Source organism: Mustela lutreola, chromosome 18 (assembly GCF_030435805.1).
Source record: "Mustela lutreola isolate mMusLut2 chromosome 18, mMusLut2.pri, whole genome shotgun sequence".
Taxonomy (NCBI): domain Eukaryota; kingdom Metazoa; phylum Chordata; class Mammalia; order Carnivora; family Mustelidae; genus Mustela; species Mustela lutreola.
In genome coordinates, this window is record NC_081307.1 from 19,512,522 (window position 1) to 19,535,583 (window position 23,062).

General features: G+C 34.8%; 1 protein-coding gene across 3 annotated transcripts in view; it reads right to left on the reverse strand.

The window, feature by feature from the left end:
* Positions 1 to 23,062, reverse strand: part of MICU3 (mitochondrial calcium uptake family member 3) — a 100,089-nt gene that overhangs the window by 17,661 nt on the left and 59,366 nt on the right. For 2 of the 3 annotated variants that reach the window (XM_059155906.1, XM_059155905.1), the window contains exons 6-9: positions 20,594 to 20,676; positions 17,912 to 17,983; positions 14,703 to 14,741; positions 5,217 to 5,312 (exon numbers count right to left, since the gene is read on the reverse strand). In XM_059155906.1, coding sequence (XP_059011889.1) covers positions 5,217 to 5,312; positions 14,703 to 14,741; positions 17,912 to 17,983; positions 20,594 to 20,676 — 290 coding nt within the window. The remainder of the gene's footprint in view (positions 1 to 5,216; positions 5,313 to 14,702; positions 14,742 to 17,911; positions 17,984 to 20,593; positions 20,677 to 23,062) is intronic. The other variant, XM_059155907.1, reaches the window with a different exon arrangement.

Below are 23,062 nucleotides of genomic sequence, written 5' to 3' on the forward strand. Positions count from 1 at the left end.
CTCCCGCTCCTTCCATTCCCTTCTCCTCCTCCTCTTCTTTCCTCATTTCCTTCCTCACTTGATCATTAACTCATATCTCACTATATACACTATATCTCATTATAAACTCTGGTGCAAAAATCATAAAATTCAAATGATTTTAACTCTCCCATATACAATCCTGGGAAATGTAAGAAAAAAAAAAAGAGGCTAAATTATAACTAACATTTTCTGTATTTAAAAAAATAGCTGTAAATGTCCATCCAGAGATATATATCTGAAATATTACTTCTTGGCCAGGATTCTGTTTCATAGAAAACACAAGAAATAAAAAGTATATACTTCTCTACAAAGGATAAGTTGTGTTATCTTACCCATCTTCCACATACGAACTTTCGGTAATCTTTTTGATTCCTTATAAACTCTCTTCCCAATATTTCATAAAGACAGATATTTTATCCTTCATAACTTTTGTTGGATCTTTATTTTCCTTCTCCCTAGACCAAATATTAACGTCTAATGACAAGTTTGGCGTTATAAAGACTACGTCTTGTGACTGGTCTTTTCCCCTCCTATGTTCCTTTTAATCCCTGTTTTTAAGTGGTCTCTTTGCTACTTTGATTACTCAGGTCTCTCTCAAAACCTCCAACATGTACGGTATCTTCTACTTGAACTTATAATTATTGAAATTCCTTAGTAAATTGTGTAGTCTTACTTAAGTTTTTTTGGGGGTTGGATTTTCCTAAGTAATCTCTAGCCTATAACGTCCTTAAAATTGGTTTGAAAGAGCTCTACTTGGTTTAGTTTGCTGACAACTCCCAAGTATTTTCAGGAGTTGGACTAACTTAGAAGTTCATATATATTCCCTATAAAATCTCCAACTTCTTCAAAGATCTGATTGCCAAGGAGAAAATAACACAACCTGGAAGCCAGGTGTTACATATTATCTTTTAAATATGCCTTCCTGAACAAGCTTATAATGGATGTTGAGTAATACCAGTGGTTCCAGCCTTTCAGGGCTCCGTGTGTGACAAGAGACTAGGATAATTTTCAGTAGTGCTCAGAAGGCACTATTACTTTCACCAGTAGCTTTATGTTGAGGAGGCAGACTGCTATAAGGAGAGGATTTAACATCAGAAGACCTGAGTTCATGGAATTTTTTTTACCTTTAGCTTCCTTATCTGTAAAATAGGCATAAACCTATTAATTTTGAAGATAATAATTTTGTAGATAAAATTAGAGTATGAGTATAAATGAAGCATACAAATGTTATAATTGGCAGTCATAGGATGCTCTGGAATACAGCATTAAGACCTTTGGGGGAAAAGGAGATAGCTCATGTTAATTATAAACATTCTTTTGTGATTGTGTATGATCAAGTCTAATCCATTATTATCCATGGGATAGCTTCAGTAAGTTGGGGGAGAAATATTTGAGAAGGCATCCCTAAATGGAGCACAGGAGTGGAGGTTCTACCAAATCAGCAGCCAACAGTAGGAACTGGGGTATCCATCTGGAAGCTAGAGGACTGGAACAAGGGGGAGAGAGAGAGTTGATCAGAAGAGGGACCATGGTGTTTTAGATAAAGTTGCTGACTTCACAAATAAGCTATGGGGTGGTGAGCACGTAAGATGACTGAGCTCAAGAGTAAGCTTCCTGGCTTTGAATCCTGACTTTTTCCTTATTTCTTAAGTGACCTTGGGAGAAGTTCATCTCTCTGAGGGTATTATCACCCAACAGTGCCTACCTTAAGTGAGGATCAGGTAACACATGTAAATCGTTTAGTATTATAACTGGCATATTTTAAACACTCAACAAATGTTATTACTTATTTTTGTCAAATCAATATATTTCAAGAAGTTGAAAAAAGGACTAGACAAGTCAGAGAAGAGAATAATGCTGAAGCTTAATGCAAAAAAAAAAAAAAGTTTTACATGGTACACTTTTACTTCCTTTTTGTTAACTGGAACTACACATATGTTATATAGATCTGGAAAAAATATGCCTTCATCTCATGAAGGTCATAGGAACATCGAAAGTTAGTGAACTAAGCTAACATAGTTTTTGAAATGTTTTCCCTTAGTACTGTGATGTCTTTTACCTCAAAACCTAACACAGCAAAATGAGATGGCTTTGTTTTATACAGGTTTTCAATAATGACCTCACTCTCCCAGCTTTTCTCATGCCCACTGAGCAGAGCAGATCTTCGTTTACAGTCTTTCATCATCAAAATCTTATTAGACTTGGGTTGCACTTATCCAGATAATCCAGATCCACAGAGGCATAAGTAACAGTTTGACATTAGAGAAAAAAAATGAGAAAGTGGAAATGGTGAAAACTTTTCTCCCCCATGCAATGAAACAGAGCACTGTTGGGAGTCACTGAAAACCATACCAGTGTCCTTAGTATCCTAACAGTGTTATATAACTTAAATCACAGGGGAGTTGGGACAAAAATAGAGACTTTATCCCTTTGATTCTTGTGCCCATTGTTAAAATAAAATGAATTCAGGTGTTTTCATAACAAAGCAAAGAAAAAGCCACAAAAGAATCCCCATGGTCCATTTACGTGAAAGGCCCTTATCTTTGTTGTGATAAAAATTACTTCAAATGATTTCATCAAAAATAAAATAGTTAAATAAGTTTGAATGGAATTAAAGTATATAAAAATGTTGTGATTTTTAAGATAACTTTCAACATATTTTTATTGATACGATGGGATAATCACATCAAGCTCTGTTCAAGGGGCAGGAGGGAGAGAAATCAAACTGATTTCTAAGCTTTCTTTCTCAACAAATTTGAGTCCTGAAATACTTACATAAACAATGCTCTGGTGGCATCAGTAGTAACGTATAAGGAATTTCAATGAGTTGTAACTTAATTAAAGTTAATTCTCAATTATCCTGTCTAATGTGGGAGGGTAATAAGAGATAATCCCCAAATAATTATTTTATTTTAGAACACAATATAAGTTTTGTTTTCTTCTTCCTTCTATCAGATTTACTTTCATGATGTTTGAATGAATTCATTAATTGATTTAGTAGATTATGATTATAATGTGGATTGATTACAGCCAATGGTATGCTAGTAAATTAGATCTTTAGGGGGAAAAAAAAGCCTGATTTGTAGTGTTTGCCAGTTTCTATGGTATTAATACTTCTATCAGGGCCACTCTTAAGTACCAACGGGATGCACAGATGTTGAGGTGGGAAGAGATGTACAGAATTAACTCTAGGAAGCCATAAAAACCAGCTCCCGCATACCTCTGACAGAGTTTACCTCTTCAGAAGGTCTTATGCGTATCATGTTATCTCTGAGTGTACGTAAAAGCTAACTGGTCTTCTGATATTAAACCTCCCAAGATTTAAATTAAATTCAATGTCAAATTAGTGGATTGTGTCTAATTGTGAGAATTTCTAGCAGACTGAAATTAGATTAAAGGCAGGCTGGATGTTGAAGTGGACAGTCTAGGATGGAGAGAGAGCAGTGACACGACTGTTGGTTTGAAGCTAGGTCTCAGCCGGTTTGTAGGACTCTTGGGCCAATGTCCTCATTTGCTCTTATTTTTAGGCACTGATTACTATGTGCCTGCATAAGTGATTACAGAATTAAGTACGCCTGAAGTACCTTACATGAAACATCTATTACCACTTGCTGACTAAAAAATGGTTCAAGGGGGGCCTGGGTGGCTCAGTGGGTTAAAGCCTCTGCCTTTGGTTCAGGTCATGATCCCGGAGTCCTGGGATCGAGCCCCGCATCGGGCTCTCTGCTCAGAGGGAGCCTGCTTCCTCCTCTCTCTCTGCTGGCTTCCCTGCCTACTTGTGGTCTCTGTCAAATAAATAAAATCTTAAAAAAAAAAAAAAAAAGTTTCAAATTACAAGGTAATTTTCAAAAGTTAATTACTGGTCAGAATTACATTGTATTTACACATCAGAGGTAAACTGGAGAAAGGGCAAAATGCTTTGTTCTGAGATTTTAAAATTGAAAACAACTGACAAAATTAACATTTCCAAGTATCTGTCCCAGTCTAGAGGTGTCAAGTGAGTAACACTACAAACGGATAACAGAATTCACACCTGATTCCAGTTTACTTCTCAGATATTTTTAGGTGTAATTTTAAAAAAAAGGTCAAACTTTAGAAAAAAGAAATGAGAAGCCAGCTTTAAAGAGAAAAATAATGAAAAGTATCTCAGTATATACTGAAAAGTTCTTTGTGGGAAGACTGATAGTAAGGTTCTTAAAAATTCATAATATCTGAAATCGTGTTTAATGTTGAAGGCATAGTCCATCTTTTAAAATGACAAATCCCTAAAAACAAAACAAAACAAAACAAAAACCCCTGAAATGAAATGACAAATCCCTAGTAAGAACAGCATGCTGAGTGGACAGGGGAGCAGCCCACCCGAGTGCAGCAATAAGGCGCGTGTCTCTATGGAATTCAAAACCAATAATGAGTAACTGTCGGTCTGTTCTTAATGTTCTATGTGCTGGCAACCCAGAACAACGTCAAGTTAAAATATTTCTCCCTTCCTTGATGGACTGCTTCTACCTTACCTCCCTTGCTCACACTTGGTAAACTCCACAAGAGTAATATTAGGAAATTTAATGTTTGAATCTACCATAACTCTAAAACCCTAGCTGTCTTTTATCAAGTTAAAAGCTTCAGCACTTCATGTAACATGGCAAAATTATAAGGTTAAAAGATTCAGTGAAACTGTAAAATAGTATTCTCAAGTTTCCTGAAAGTGATCCTTTTATTAAAAAGAGTGATATTTCGGGGTGCCTGGGTGGCTCAGTGGGTTAAAGCCTCTGCTTTTGGCTCAGGTCATGGTCCCAGGGTCCTGGGATCGAGCCCCACATGGGGCTCTCTGCTCAGCAGGGAGCCTGCTTCCTCCTCTCTCTCTGCCTGCCTCTCTGCCTACTTGTGATCTCTGTCAAATAAATAAATAAAATCTTTAAAAAAAAAAAAAAAAAGAGCGATATTCCTTTTTAGTTAAGTTGGAAAGTCATGTTTTCTACAACGAGCAAGCTGACTTAACGTAGACTGTTACAGGTCGCCTGGCAGCCCCTGCCAGCCTACTCAAATATGCCATTTACATGAAGAAATTATTGCTTTACTGAAGAGAACGGAAAATATAAAATTATTTTTGGTTTCATCATTGTAACTCTAAAATGAAACGAAGACTAGTTTAACAAAACGGCAAGTAGTACAAGGTCCTGGTTGAGGTTTAATTATACCTCTGCGAGGTCTGAAAAGAGTGCTTGGCTTGTATTACGTCTCAGTGTATCCCAATAGCTTCTGGAGACAAGTTCCTCAGCATCTGTTTTAAGTACCTGTAGAAGTTTTAAGAAGTACATCTGAAATCTAAAGAACAGTCACAAAGAATGATAATTTATACACTTTTAAGTCTCTTCTAGCCAACCTTGAAAAGAAAACACATTAGCTTACCTGTTTTGTTTTCTGCTGTGCACAACAGTATTATATTACGTTGCTGGTAAACCCAGGGTATTTTTAAGGGTGTAATGGTATATAACCACTATTTCCACGTACAATGTGGCTTTGTCAAAAAGGATCACATTCCCCAAGCCTCCCCCATGCAGTCTACTGCAACATGCATAACTTCCAAGAAAGTGCGAAATAAAAATTTTATTCACACCTTATGTGAAGTAAATTCATTTGGACAGTGTTTTGGTCATTTTGTAGCAACCTATAAAAATCATGCTTCGTTTAAAAATCAATTATTACCGGCCAGTGTACATCGTGTCAGTGCATCAAGGAAAATGACCACATTCATATGTGGAGACATAACATTTAAATTAATCTAAAACTTGTCAAGAAGAAATACACCAGTTTAGGCTAAACTACTCAAAGCTACTCAGAAGTTTGCTAGGTATGTCTCCTGTGAACAGATAAGGTATTTTCTAACCCTTTGCAAGGATGGAACACCAGCTTCTGTCTCAGTATTGGCTAATCTGAAGAAGGCGAGATCACAATTAAGAAGGGCAGTCTGATCTTCATGTGAAAACATAGAACTACAAGCTTAATTTGGGTCTCTGTAAACAAACATAATCAAATGCAGTTTCCGTCAAGATTTATCAGGGAAGATTTCACTGGTTCCGAGGCTTTGTATTTTGGTTATTATGGGAAGAAAATGCTGCACGATGTATGGAGGAGTGAGTGTCTAATGACGAGGAGAACTTTTATTTCTGTGTGTTAATTTTTAAGTTTGGTGCCACTAACAGAACTATAATGTGTTTGGGAGTTATTTAAAAAAAACTAAGCTTTGGGGCACCTGGGTGGCTCAGTGGGTTAAGCCGCTGCCTTCGGCTCAGGTCATGATCTCAGGGTCCTGGGATCGAGTCCCACATCGGGCTCTCTGCTCGGCGGGGAGCCTGCTTCCTTCTCTCTCTCTCTCTCTCTCTCTATCTCTCTGCCAACCTCTCTACCTACCTGTAATCTCTCTCTGTCAAATAAATAAATAAATAAAATCTTTAAAAAAAAAAATAAAAAATAAATAAAAAAACTAAGCTTTAATTCATTATTATTAATTAGAAAAACACTGCCTATTGCTCATATTTTAATAAAATCTTAATAACAAAGTATTATTTATCAGGAGTCACTTATATAAACATAGACATACTTATTACCATCAGTGTAAATGTAGCAATATGCTAGAGAATCCACTCAACGCCCCCTCTAGAAACAAAACAAGCTTGAACTAAGCAGTTTTAAGCCAAGTAAAATTAGCTGAATTTAGACCAAAGTTCATTTTTTATATAAGAATGGTAGAACCTCAATAAATGTTAGCTAGATTAAATACTCTACAAATATTATCTCAATATTTTCAATTTGGATACATTTTTTACTGTAACTGAAAAGGTCAGTATATGATAAAGAAAGGGGTTGTTAAACCTGTCCAACTAGAAAACCCCGCTGACCACACTGTTACTGAAGGGTAAGAGGAATGACGATTCACTTTGTGAAGAAATGCCTCCTCCCTTCTTCCAACACGGGCCAACATCACCACTCACACACTCACATACGTATACACACCAACACTGAGAACATCTGAAGGAGGTTCACAACATATTAAGGGATAAAAGTAGTTTGACAAACTACATTGATATGGATCTCTATAGATAAAAATACATTTTCTGAGCTTACAAAAGAAGTAAATATATTTGGACATACTGATGATCTCTGGTGAGATTAGGATAGGTTTTATTTTCTTCTTTTTGCTTTCCTATATTTTAAAATATTTTAAGAATGTATATTTATCTATCAGGATCATATACTACTTTTTTCAATTAAAAAAGTCTTATTTAGAACATAACAGCTTAATAGTCCCTCCTGCAGAAAGCTTTCACACTCAACATTAGCCCCCCAAATTAAATTGTGATAGAATATATAACTGAATTGTTACAACTGCTGATAAATGTTGTTTTATCCAGGCAGTCTGAGAAAAGGAACAAGACTCTCACAGCAACTATTGTCATTCCTTGTATTCAAGGAATAAAGCTCATGTATCAGTAATTTTCTTGGCATAGTCATAGATTCCTAAATATGTATCTGTTCAGGAGCCAGTATTTAATTTTTTAATGGCTTAGATGATGAAATTGAGAGTAAAATTTCAGAACATGCAAAACTAGTAGAAAACTTTAATATCAGAAATATATAACACAATATTTAAAATAAGCTTAAAGTAGCAATGAAAATCAGAATAGATTTTACAGCAAGAAATGCAACACATATACAAAACCAGAATATACGCCTACAGACTAAGGAAAGACAGAAGGGAATGCCCAAGTGTCACTCACTTGGTGGCTATGAAATAAATACTATGAAGCTCTGATATATAAATGCAGGAAAATTTACAATGACTTCCTGAAGTCTTCTCAGGGTCTTTGATTACTATATGAGCTTTAGGCCTCTTTACTAGAATGTTAAGGTAGATGTAGACTTCTATTAAAAAAGGTTAAAGAAGACATAAATAGTTCAGAAGAACTTCAAAAATGGATGGCACAGGCAAAATGATGTCCCAAATGTACTGTATTCTGTAAGCTTGACACATTTTTTTGCCCCCTCCCACCAAAAAGAGAGCTACACTATAGTAAAATTGCAGAATACCAAATGCAAACAGAATCTTAAAAGTAGTAGAAAGAAAAACAAGACTAACTATAAAATAATAATTGGACTCAGAGCTGACCTTTCAATTTCAATAATAGGAGCCAGGAGCCTGGAGTGATATAATTTGCTGAGAATAAATGTCAACCTACAATTATAAATATAGTAAAATTATCTTCCCAAATAAAAGCACAGACAAAAAATGATTAAAAAAATGAATTCATAGAAACAGAACAGATTGGTAGTTGCTAGAGGCAGGTGGGAAGGGGGTGGATGAAGACGGTTAAAAGGTACAAACTTCTAGTTGTAAGATAAGTCCTGAGGATGTAAGGTACAGCATGGTGACTATGGTTAACGATACTGGATATTGGAAGTTGCTAAGAGAGTAGATCTTGAAAGTACTCATCATGAGAAAAACAATTTGTAACTATCTGAGGTGATAGAGGTCAACTAAACTTATTGTGAAAATCACTCTGCGATTATACACCTTAATCCGATATAGTGTTATATGTCAATTAGATCTCAGTACAACTGGGAAAAAATAAGGGCAAAATGAAGATAATTCCGGAAAGATCCTCACTTGAGAATATACTTTCTGAGATTAAGATTGTGAGAATTAGGAGAGAATGAGATTAAAAAGGAGATTAAGAAAGGGCAAATATATAAGTAATTCTAAACTAATACTGATGGTATATATTTAAGAAATCTAATTTATGGGATTAAAAATAAAAAACAAAAACAAACACTGTATAAACTCAAGTATCCAGGGCGCCTAAGTGGCTCAGTGGGTTAAGCCGCTGCCTTCGGCTCAGGTCATGATCTCAGGGTCCTGGGATCGAGTCCCACATCGGGCTCTCTGCTCAGCAGGGAGCCTGCTTCCCTCTATCTCTCTCTCTCTGCCTGCCTCTCCGTCTACTTGTGGTCTCTCTCTGTCAGATAAATAAATAAAATCTTAAAAAAACAAAAACAAAACAAAACAAAAACAAAAAACACCCTCACATATCCATGCCAGGAGGGGAATGAAAGCCTTCAAAGCACTGTAAGACTATTTTTAAGGAAGAGGTGACAATACAGCCTATCTAATAAGACTTCATTATTTTGGGGTGTCTCAGTGGCTCAGTCATTAAGCGTCTGCCCTTAGCTCAGGTCATGATCCCAGGGTCCTGGGATAGAAACCGGCATCGGGCTCCCTGCTCAGTGGGGAGCCTACTTCTCCCTCTCCTACTCCCCCTGCTTGTGTTTCCTCTCTCCCTATCTCTCTCTCTCTGTCAAATAAATAAATAAAAATCTTAAAAAAAAAAAAAAGACTTCATTATTTTAAGTATACTTATTCAGATTTCAAGAATAACTATATAAGATACAGAAATATGGTGTCTTCTAAACTAATAGAGAAGAAAATAAAAAGAATAAAAACAAACCTTAATTAATTCAAAAGGAAGGTAAGAAAGGAGAAAAGTATATAGAATGGCTAAAATAAGTCCAAATAATTTAATAATCACAGTAAAGTGACTGAATCTGTCAAAATAAAAGGTAGAAATTATCAACCAACATAAAAAAGAACCAATAAAATACACAAATTGTATGTTTTTTAAAAAGACATGTTAAGGGCGCCTGGGTGGCTCAGTGGGTTAAGCCTCTGCCTTCAGCTCAGGTCATGGTTTCAGGGTCCTGGGATGGATGGGCCCTCTGCTCAGCGGGGAGCCTGCTTCTCCCTCTCTCTCTGCTGCCTCTCTGCCTACTTGTGATCTCTCTGTCAAATAAATAAAATCTTAAAAAAAAAAAAAAAAGACATGTCAAGATATAAGGACAGAGACTGAAAAAGATATGCCAGGCTTCTATTAATGCTATTAATGACAGCACTAATCTTCTCATTGAGAATAACTGAAAAAGCTGGACAAAAAATAAAACAGTTATATCTTCTTAAAAGCATTGTAAAGACTCTGATACTGTGTTGGGTGACGGTATAACAGCAATGGTGGGTAAAACTGCTGGTGCCTTAGTATGATGACAGCAGTGGCACCAAAGACCAAAGTCATTAGATTCTTCAGATCCATATACACTCACGTTAAAAAAACAAAAAATTCACTTAAGAATGCACTTGCTGAGGGGCGTCTGGGTGGCTCAGTGGGTTAAAAAGCCTCTGCCTTAGGCTCAGGTCATGATCCCAGGCTCCTGCTCAGCAGGGAGCCTGCTTCTCCCTCTCCCTCTGTCTGCCTCTCTGCCTACTTGTGGTCTCTGTCTGTCAAATAAATAAATAAAATCTTAAAAAAAAAAAAAAGAATGCACTTGCTGAAGAATAAAACTTACAATTTTTTTTTTTTAAAGATTTTTTTTTTATTTATTTATCAGAGAGAGAGAGGGAGCGAGCATAGGCAGACAGAATGGCAGGCAGAGGCAGAGGGAGAAGCAGGCTCCCTGCTGAGCAAGGAGCCCGATGTGGGACTCGATCCCAGGACGCTGGGATCATGACCTGAGCCGAAGGCAGCTGCCCAACCAACTGAGCCACCCAGGCGTCCCTAAAACTTACAATTTTTTAAATTAATCTTTGAGCACACACCTTTTGAATTTTCAGTGTAATGAAACTAAAAGCATGCATAAAGCACTTCTGAAGTACAATGGTTGTCTTGAGAAAAAGCCTTTGTGCAAGGGTTTGTGTTGCAAGGTGAACTAGTCAATTCTTTTGTGAGCTGCCATTTTTACTTGAAAGAACAATATCTAGAGAAAGCAGTTATTCAGACTTTGCTATTTGGTGGCCATTTTTCTGAAAATGAATGAAATGAGCCTGTCACTTTAAGGGAAACAACTGGTAGTTATTTGTTGCAGAAGCATCTATGAGAACCTAGCTGTCCTCTGTTAAATCAGATATTACAGAGATTCCCAAAGAATGAGAAATACCACTCTCCTCACTACATTGTTTACTTTTCATAAAATATGTTTAACTTGTGAGTTTTTTAAAAATGGATTAATACTTTTAAATCTCTTAGTTTTAATTTCTACTATGGTAAATAAAGATATAACCAACATAAACAAAAGCTCTTTTAGCCCTCTCTAATTTTTCAATAACGTAAAGGGATCCTGAGTAAACAATGTTTGAGAACTGCTGCTTACAGCAATAAAAGTGTGGATGAAACAGACAATCATGATGGTTGTGTTAAAGAAGAAGAGAAAAACTCATTTAATATAATCCCAATCATATAAAGCACAAAAATGTGTAAAACTAAACTATATTGTTGACGTGCATGGATGGCTCAGTTGGTTGGGTGTCTGCCTTCGGGTCCCTGCTGTATGGTGAGTCTGCTTCTCCTTCTCCCTCTGCCTCTCCCCCTGGCTTGTGTTCTCTCTTGCTCACTCTTTCTCTCAAATAAATAAATAAAATCTTAAAAAAAAATATATATATATATATAGAGAGAGAGAGAGAGCAAGAGCGAGCTGAGGATGCATTTAGTAGGTGGTAAAACCACAAAGCAAAGCAAAGAAGTGCTTTATATAGAAGTCATGATTGTGGTTATCTTTTGGAGGAGAGGGAGGGATTACGATTAGAAAGACCTAGGAAGGGGCATTTGGGGACATGGCAATGTTTTATTTATTGATCTATTTTAGGTTTAAACTTTTATTGTTAATTTTTTATTTACATTTTAGTTGCAGTAAATTCCTGAATTAAAAAGTGCATTTTAAAAATAGGAGAAAGTTTCACCCTTACTAAAGAGTAGAAAATAAAACTAAATAGAAAATAATACAAAATATTAATAAAAATAAAGTTGGTATATTTATCTTGACAACTATATTGATTTTTAGGCAAAAACATTTCTAGAGAGCTAAGGATAATATATAAGGGAAGATTCAATTCACTAAAAAGATTTAAGAAATGTATATTCTTATAGCAGGTAATACCAATGCTTCTAAATATATAAAACTTAAAAATAACAGAATGACAAGTAATTAACAAGTCTATCATTATAATGTACAATTTAACATACTAATTAATATATCAAGCTGACAAAAATATTAATAATGATAGAGGTTTAAAACACATATTAACATGTTTGGTCTTATATATATAACATAACTCTGTATCCCAGTTGGAGAATACACATTCTTTTCAAACACAAATGTTGTTTTAGCCCATAAAACAAGTCTTAACACATATCAAAAACTGTATAAAAACTGGCACATTTCTGACTACAATGGAATTCGGGTAATTAAAATAATCTTTAAAAAACTTTAAAAAATCATACAGGACATTTCAAAATAAAATATACTTGACTTTGCACTATTTATTCTTTTGAATTCTTTATATTTGTTTTCATTCCTGTGGCAAGATAATCAAGAGCTGAATATATGAGAAATACGGAAAGAATCATGGTTATTTAGGACAGAAAAGGCTATAAGGTAACTATCTTCATGGATATGAAGGAGAATGCTCAACCTTACACTGTAGCTAGAGATAATCTGACATAAAACAGGCAGAATCTACTATAGGAGTGATTAAATTTTCTAACAGGCTTAACAGAAGCCATAGAATCTCTCTGGAATCAAAGTTGGGAGGGTCCCTGCCGTTCCTGAAGGAACTTTTTCCTAAAGGTAGAATCTTAGGTTATATTCAGCTCCATGTACTGCATTTATATTAGGTACTTTGGCACTCCAGGAGATCTACAATTTTGGAAACTAGCACATAACCACCAGTTAATTCGTAACACTGTACTAATATATTTGTCCAATATGTACATCACAGTATTCTATTTAAATTTCAGGCCAACTGAACTTTTGTCTAATTTTCAACAAATTTCTCTTGTTTGCTTGAATTTTTTAAAAAAAATGATTATTCCTTTCTAAGCAAAAATTTTTTCTATTAGAGGAAAAAAAAGCAGTTTATATAATCAACTAAACCCTAAGGGAGTTGAAAAGTCATGCAATCCATTTATTTAATAAGACTGTGGATAAAAATGACATCAAGTTACACCACTTTAAAATATGCATTTTTATATTCTGAGATGGAAAAATGTCTTCAGTTAAATAATAAAAATTTAAAAATTACCACAATAAAATGCAAAAGCATATATTTACTACTAAATAAGTAAGCATAATTTAAGTGAAACAGGCAATTTAAATCTGTTTCTTAATATTCTCTCACTCTGAGTGACTGCAATTTCTATATGTAACTTAAACTAGCGCTAAGTTAGTACCTATTTCCTTTTAATGATAGTACTCTGAAATGTGTATTTTTAAACACCACATAATTATCTATATGAAAATTATTTGGATATAAAGGAAAAATACAAAATGCCACAGTTGGAAAAATGGCTCATGCAATGACACATGAGATTAGAAGAATAAGTAATAAAGTCACAAGTATTATTAACATTTATTAAGTTTCAGAGGGTATATGGTATTATAATCTGTGAGATTTACTTTATACATTCTTAGAAATTTTTTGAAATGATTAAAAGAGGAACATTAATATTTTTAAGACAATGCCAGACTTTATTTAATTGAAAACAGTAGCGAATTTTGTAGTAAAAATTTAATGTTACTTGTAAGTTATCAAAACAATTAGTCATAAGGGTCCCATGGACTTGGCTTATTCTCCAACCTGTTCTAGGTCCATTCCTTAGGACTGAAGGAAGATACCTTGGATGTTCAAATCTAGAAGAGAGTTAATTTTTATAGTATGGAATTTTGATCAACTCTCCAACACAGGAGATAGCACACCTGCTTCAGAGTTGCACACTTATGACTGTAACACTTTCAAGCAGGATACTGTGTCAGTAAACCTGAATTCAAGGGCTCCTCTCAGGGGGAGTTTCTACAATTTGAAAGATCCTTCTAAAGATCCTTGGGCAAATTAAATTAACTGCACATGTTTACATTCAGAAGGGGCCATGGCCTATTCTCTTTTGTTTAGTAGCTGGGCTAACCAACAAACTCTGACTTTCGAGGAGGGAGGAAAGAAGAAGAAAGCTTAGCATAAGAATATCTGGAAGATATTTGCAGGAACTCTCAACTTCTTCAAGAAAAGAAAAGTCTGAAAACCATAATCCTCCTTGAGAAATAACATGATACATTGATATAGTAAATGTATCAGGTATCATACCAGACTTATGAATAGACCACAGGCAGTAGGCAGGCATCAAAAGTTTTAGAAAAATTTTGCAGAATACTAATGACTAAGAAAAGTCTTTCTATTAATATTTTATTAGATTTGAGAAAGGACTGTATCAGATGGAGAGATCTAGGTCTTAAAATACCTGTGTTCTGCAGGAGCATAGCCTGAGAATCTGCTCCATAATTTGTATTTAACTCTTCAAATACTGCTGAAAAATATAAAGTTTTCATTATTTTACCAGAGCTTTTGGTGGTTGTTCACTCAGCTTTTCCTTAGTTTAATCTAAAGTTAAAGATACACAACGGCTCTGTAAATTTTAGTCTTCTCATAAATCTAGGAAGGAAATAGAAAATTTTGGCTTGGCTGCACCTTATTATATCCAATAAATTCCTAAACATTCTCAATAGCATATATAGCTGTATATAAAGAAATAACATTATCAAGTATAACAGGTGAGGGCTATTTACATAAAGAACATTTAAAGTATTGTACATACACTATTAGTAGGAGAATGGTATCCATAAAGTTGAAGACGCTGACATAGAGCACAAAGGGCCAAATGAAGTGTCACATTTCAGAATGAACCCAAGTATAGCAAAAGAAAAAAAGAAAAAGACGACAAAATAATCAATTAGGAAGGGCAAATCATTATGCTACATTCTATATAGAGCACACACACAATACAAGTGGGATAAATGTTAAAGATGAGTAGCAAAGTTTTTCAAATCTCATATAATTAAATATTAAATGAATCTGTGCTTATTTCAACCATTTTCATTTTAACTTTCTGATCAACTACTGCTTTGAGTAAAACATTCCTCTGAAGTACACGGTTTTATTTAGACATGCTTCAGCAAATTCTCTATGGGTTAGGGGGAAAATCTGGATATAGCAGCATGGCAGTGAAAATGGTATGAGAGATCTGGAGTGGAATCTTGTTCTGTTCTGTTAGTGCTGGGATCTTAGGCAAGTTAATGAGCTTCTCTAAGATGGCTTTCTCATCTGTAAATGGTATGATACTTACCTGGCAGAAATGTCATGACTAAATGGGAGTAACATTTATAATGGATATAGCCCAGAGTGTCTTAAGAAATGTTATGTTCCCTTCTTGCCTTCTGAAGCATATACTGTGAATTGGCTACATGTTTTAGGTCATTTAATCCCCGTAACAATCATATGTGGTCATTACCACTATTTATCCCCATTGTACAAATGAAGCAACTGAGGCACAGGCAGGGTAGAGACCTGTTCAAGGTTGCCCACATGAAAAATGATAGAGCTAATATTCAGATGTTAAAAACCTGGCTCTATGTCTGTTATACTGTCTCTCTAATGTAATCAATGTATTTTTACTATATACTAAATTTCAGTGGCTTAAAAACTCAAAAATCACATCAGTTCAGATTTGCATTATTTAAAATGTGGCAACAATTAATAATAAGTTACCACCAATCATCATTATTGTTAAACATAGTAACAAATATTTGTAAAGAGCTATACTGTCTTAGAACGCTGTTTATTTAGTTCAGAGGTATACTAAAGATTATTTTTGAATAGCTTTAAGGAATAGTTTTTATTAGCTAAATTATGTAAATAAATTTCAGGAGCACTAATTAAACTCTAAGATAAATACCTATGAGGTACTTTAGACCAATGACTCTAGTAAGCATTTCTTTACTTATAAGCAAGTTATACAATATATTGCTTATAAATTCTTTTCATCTGTCCTTTAAAACAAGTCTCCTTCTCCATATATTTGCTAGAGAATGTGTATGCATTGTATGCATTGACCTGTATGCATACGAAATTATACAATTTAGGGTATGCTGATATAATTTAAGTTTCATAATTCAGATAGACTTTCCCTAATTAACCCAAGGTTAATGAGGTTTTACTATATTACTATTAAGAGCTATTTGCATTAAATCAGCATTAACTTTACTTGGGCTGCAATAAAGCTCAGAGTCAAGCTTTGTGCTGACACTAATTTCTCCCAGTGTGGGTTGTCTGCTATCATTTCTCCCTTTCCTCTCTCCCTTTGTTACCTGACTTATGTATTTTAGTAAATGCTAATGATTAAAATAGTATTGTGTTTTTCTTGGAAGATCCACAAGTCCTTTCCTAGAAGTAATATAAATAAACAAATAAATAAAACAGTTAAATTTCTGAAACTAATGTAAACACTGTGTTTCAACCATGCTCAAATTAAAAAAAAAAGAGACTTCTAGCCATTGAAACATGATCTATTCTATCACTGATGTATATCAAAAGATTAATAAACATAGTTCAACCTCCTAAATAATATTTTATTAACAACTTGTCTATCCAGTTTAGTTAATCGATCAAAATTAAAACAATTGCTTACTCTTTCAATATGCTATCTACAGAAAATAAAATTTATGAAGTTATTTAATTCTCTAGTGTTATTTGCTAATATTCTAAAAAAATGGCATTTATGGGGCTAATTCCTATGGGATTTATTGATTATAATTTAAAAACCATGAGACCTAAATTAGAGAATTCGTAATGCTCCTTTTAATTCCTGGCTAAAATTATATCAGCTCTTTGATTTTTTAAGAGTGTCCTCCATAAGCTTTGTCAAATTAGAAATATTGAGGGTGGCTCAATAAATATTGATAATTATATCACAGCCAAATATACTATGAAATAATAAGTATTTCATATTCTGATAATCTGATTTATTAATATAAATAAAAATACACCCTTCATCTACTGGAATTGAATATGGCACCAACTGCTACAGATTTATTACCTAAAAAAACCTAATACATATGCTTATAAAAATGAAAACAATAAAAATATATTGCAAATCTGAAGTTAATTATTTGAATCCTAAGTAGATCAATTAAACTACTGCACAGGGTTACTAATTGGCAAAGGAAACAGCTACATTTACATCTCAACAAAACTGAGTTTCTGCTATCCAAGTACCAGATTAAAAAATAGGCTATAGTGGGTAAAAGTATAGTTTGGGAGTGGCCTTGCCATGGACTCCAATCTTGGCTTTGCCATAATTACAGATAATAAAAGAACTAGTGGCAGATTAAATGAGAAAATGCATGCAAAGCATCTACTACAGTCCCTCAAAGTAAGATCTCAGAACCTGTTTGTTATTTTTATTATATAAACCTGGGATACTGTCAGACTGAACTATGTGGGATAAACAAAAAGAAAACTGGTAGGAAAATAGAGGGAAATGTTGCTTAACTCTACCTTCAGAATAAGTTGAAAACATTACTCATCTGAGAAGAGCCTATATTTCTAAGAATTCAAAAAAAACCTAATATTCCTTGTTTTTGTTTCAACATTCACACAGCTATAGCGCCACTAAATTCACTCACATGTATAATTAAATCTTTGCAATTCACCTTTAAATTTTTTCATGCATAATGATCTGTGTTCATCTCTTATATGATATACCCTTCAAATCTCATGGATAACAACAATATGGATGAAAATGATATAATGAGTGGGATTATGGACACAGATGTTTAATATCAATATTTGATATAATATTGATACAGATGCATAGAAATCTGAAGCAAATTTTCTACATGAGAACTTTAGAAAGTTTTCCTGAAAGGGACAGTTCCAAAGTTATAGACTTTAATTATTGCTTTTCAACATGAATAAAATAATTCTCAGCTAAAAAACCCACCTTAAACTACTATAAATTATTCTTACCAGCATTGCACGCTTTTCTTCATCTCCCTTTGTTTCTCTCTTTTCATTTTTTTTCCTGAATATCTCTTGAAGCTGAAAGAGAAAGTGATCAAGAATCAAATATGCAGTGAGCTTCTGGGTACCTACTTACCACTCTGTGCTAGGTACATTCTAAAAACAAAGAATTAGCTTCATCTACAAAGAAGAGTAAAACTACTACAGATACATTTTCTGATACCAATTTTTTTTCCCCCTAAGAAAAAGAAAACACACACTTTGCTACTGGCAGCCTGTTGGTTCAGGTAAACATACAAAATTATAGCTTCACTTTATCTCTAAGACATAAAGACAGGGAGTCTGTGATGCACAAATTAAAGAGATGAAGCCTCCTGGGGTAGAAAGAACACTGGAAGAGAATTCAGGGACTCTGGGTGTGAGCCCATCTTCTGTCGCATACTAATTTTATGATGATGGACAGGTCACACATCCCTCATGAGGCTCCAATTTACTCCTATATGAAATGAGGATGCCCTCTAAGGTCCCTTTCAGGTAACTGCACACTGTGATAAAAGCATGGGCTCTGCATATAACCCCTTGGGCAAGTTACTCTAATTATCTGAGGGATTGTTTTCCATATCTGGAACATGGAAATGATTCCTTACTTTAGAGGAACATTTTTTCTTCTCCAGCTTTACTGAGGTACAATCACCAGGTCTTGTAAGAATGCTGTGCAGGGTAAATATTACAGATAGTTACCCAGCACATTGCCTGTCACATAGTAACCGCTCAAGAGATGTCAGCTATATTTTCAGTGTATTATTTCCTCTTTAAAATCCCATTTTACAAATGGAAGCCTAATCCTACCTCTATCACAGCTTTCTGGGGAGGTCATTGTCTTGCCTGTATAACTTGAACAGCTATCTTAAATCTTTATTTCATTCTCTAAGGCAATACATGAAAGTCAAATAAAATGTTTTACCTCCCAAGATATGTAATAACACAAATACAGTACAAAGTCGGAATGATTTTGTTAACAAATACATTTATTTTCACACTTTTTCTTAGTGAAAAGAGTTTTCACTCTTTTCCAGGGTTATTTATAATCACTTTATAAGAAGGCACGGAAATCATTTTAGATTCTCTAGAATCTAGATCTCTAGAAGGAAGTCAGATCGACTCCACCTCCTGTTTTCAGGAATTCTTTGCTGTTTACAAACAAATACAAACAACAAACAAAAAACATCACTTATGACGCAGCAGTATAGCCACTGCAAGGAGCAGTCTTTGTAAGAGCAGAGAAGGGAAACAAGTTCTATGTGAACATTTTTACCTCCCAACTCCAGAAACAGACAAAGGACATCTATACAGACACATTTCAGTGTACTGAGTTCCAAAAGTTATTCTTTTAGTTGATGGGGTAGAACATCAAAGTGTTGCCACAGAAAATCTATTAAAAATTATTTACATTATTAGGCCCATTCTGAAAATCCTAAAATACAGTTTTATGCTATCAAAACAAAACTAAATTAAACGAAATCTGTTTATTTTAGGGTGTTAGGAAGATATGCCTATCTTTGCAGTGAAACTGAAAACTCTCACCTCCCCATCATCCTGAAAAGCACTTGAATGATGGGTCCTTCGGTCTCAGGTTCTAATGGTGTGGCTCAGGGACTGTCCCCAGGCAAGGGCTACTTGGGTGTTAGAGTAAGCCATCTGATAGATCTCAGTAATTAGTCTGCTTGATTCCTTTTGAATACCTACTGATTATGACAAGGATTTTTGTCTCTTCCCTTTTCTACCACAGAAAATAACGATTTTATTGTTTCTCTTCCATATTGCAGCCTCTGAGGAAAATACTAAGTTGTTTAAGAGGTTGTGAGAGGGATTTTTAATTGCTTGTTACAAAGAAAAGAAAATAAAATGGTTATTTATATGCCATCTCTCCTTTTAACTAGGAAATATAGGTAAATACAGAGCTGAACATATATGTTAAGGGTAGAACTTGTTACTGTAAGGATCTTTACACTGGAGAAAAAATTTAGAATAGGCATTTTGCCACAGGTGCAGGATCCATGGGTAGAAAAAACAAGACAATTCTGGAAGGGAGAATGGCAAGATGAATGAGCATCTGATGACGTTGCCAAACCGGCACCAAGCTACATGAGTCATGGGAGAAAGACCAAGGGCACATACCTAACAACAATCTTAATTTTCCTCACTTTAGATCAGCCCTTGTTCAAAGACCAATGAAGGGAATAGCAGAATGAGGACAAGAATGGAATATAAGGTAGTCATGAATAGAAGAGAAAGGCAGAAAGAAAAATCACGGATCCTATCATGAGAAGGAAGGGAAGTTCCTGTGAGAAAGAGCTGTGGCTGAGGGCTGACACGATGGGGTCTGACCATGACCAAGCATATTCCACCCCTCTGGGCTGCTTGTTATCCATCAGTGGAAAATATCTGACTCACTTCAAATGTTCAAAAGACATGTAAACAACTATAATCATCTTTCTATAATGAATACAATTTATATCTTTACAATATAAAAATTATTTAAAGTACATGACACTATACTTCTTTATTAAATTAAAGTGAAAGCATAAACTTTTCACTCTTACTCCTATGTTATTCCAAATAATGCAAAAACATAAGGATATAAATAAGAAATATTTATTGATGAAGTGCAACGTATAATATACATACCACCAAAAACTCCTTTTTATCCACCATCTCATTGCCATCAGTGTCAAACATGTTGAAAGCTATTCTAAAACCTGCATGTGGCTCTGCCAGAAAGAACAGAAAAGTACTTGTGAAGTGGAAACATTTTTTTAAAGTGGCATTTAAATAGTTAATTATATTCTGTACAAAAATACTTTCTTTGACCAAGAAATTAAAAGTAGCACATTACTATTAATGAAATATAATAAAAGCTATATGTGTATACATATTTCTGCTTCATGTATTAGCAAACTTAGTAACAAAACTAATAATACACTTTAAAAGTATTTGTCTGACACCAGTTGTGCAGCAGACAGTATTAACTACCTTAACTTCTGAAAATTAACACTTCTTTTTGTTATCCCAAGTCTGTCAGGATTTAAAGGAAAATATCAAATCATCACACATGTTCAATCCTTAAGAACAAAAGAAAAAAAAAAGTACGACACAGTAGACCAATCCTGATTCTTAGTAAAATCAGAATGGAAATGACCTATGAAAATAAACGTCAAGCGCAAGAGATTACATATCAAGTTTAAACTTCCAGAAGCTTCAAAAGAAGAAATATAAAAATTAAAGAGGCTTGAATATTTCTGAATTTCCCTAAATTACAACGACCAATTGCTTTTCTGAGAAAGAAACACTTTTACACACTATGAATGGCTTTAACTTTATGAACCTTATGATGAGGTTCATTTCCTTTTTCCCTTCAAAAGCATAAAGAAAACCTCAACAGAAGAAAACTTGAACAGGTCCTTCAAAGAGGAGCTCAGTGCACAATGCCTTTGAGAAACATCTGACCCTCTCATTTTTTAAGATTTCATCCATTCATTTATTGGGGGGGGAGGGGGAGTGTGCGCATGCGCACAAACACACACACACACACAGGTGCACACATGCACATGAGGGACAGAGTAGTAGAGGGGGAGGGAGAGGGAGAATCTCAAGTGGACTCCACACTGGGTGCAGAGCCTAATTAATGCGGGACTGATCTCAAGACCCTGAGAGATCATAACCTGAGCCAAAACCAGAGTCAGTTGCTTAACAGACTGGTACACCTAGGTGCCCCTCTGACCCTTTCTTTTTGAGATGACTGGCAAAAAGTTTTGAAAAGGGGCCTTTTCAAGATTTTACAGCATCTTGAAGCTAGCAAAAGAGAAGCAACGTAACCCCACTTTCTTAACCAGTAATAGCTGTCTCTGAAAATAATGGAAACAGAGGCCAGTCTTCCATGCAAGCTCATTTCTGGCATACAGTTTACGAACTGAAACTTATTTTCATTAGCATTCAGTTGAGAAAGAAAGAAAAAAATTCATCACCTCTAATAACTAAGCTTTAAGCTTTAAAATGATCTTGAAAATACACAATGAAAAGAAGTCCTCACTGTTTGGAAGGGAAAATGAAGTTAAAATAATAAACAGCAAAGGGGAGAGAACCATAGACAAGTAAGGCGGATTCCCTAGCCCACTTCCTGCCAGCTCTGTCTGCAATATTTCTCTTGGTTCTAATCCAAAATATACCCACAAGTTTTCAATTCGAATTCCCAGAAGTTTCTAAAATAGGTCCTGAACTCCAAAGGAAGATTCACTGCATCCAAAGATCCTACCTTTCCATGTAAGCAAAACCACCATGTGCTTTTTTTCCTACACTCTTACCCACACCCTGTCCCATCTCAACAAGTGGCTTTCCAAACCAGTTCTATTATATTCTCAGCTGTCACTCTGCCAGTTCAGGTATTTCAAACTCACAGTTTTGCAACCGAAGGTTTTCTATAGCTAACAATATAACTCTTTCACAAATCTCTGAAACACTCCTTGGCACTCCTCTAATTTTCATGGAGTATTTATCATTGACTAGATTTGAATCATAATGGCTTCCAATCTGGAACAATCTCAGATGGTTGTATTACTAACTGCCTAACACTTCTTGTTCTTCAGCACCAATATTTTAATTTCATTTTGAGTCCAGCAGGAAAAAAATATAAGGAAAAATAAAGGATGATAATTTTCAAAATTTATATGCACACATGTATATCCCCCAAACTTCCTGTGACAGAACTCCAACATAACATCATTCATTACTAAAGTCAGAATAACACAATGGCCCTCCATTTTCTGATCATAGAAATACAAGGAATTTTATGACTTGTTTCTAATGACAGAGTTTCACTGATAATTATTATTTCCAGACATCTCCACAAATCCCCACAAGCAGAAATCCCTCTAGCAATATTCTTTCATTTATTTTTTTTTACTCACTCACCAACTAGTTATTGAGAGGCCACCATGTGCTAGACACTGTTCTTGATACAGAAATGGACAAAAAAGAGAAAATCTTTGCCATCATGGACCTTGCATTCAAGTATGGGGAGACAGACAAAAACACGTAAACCAATAAACAAATACTTTCAAGTAGTTTTAAGTGCTATGAAGAAAATAAAACATGGTAAAG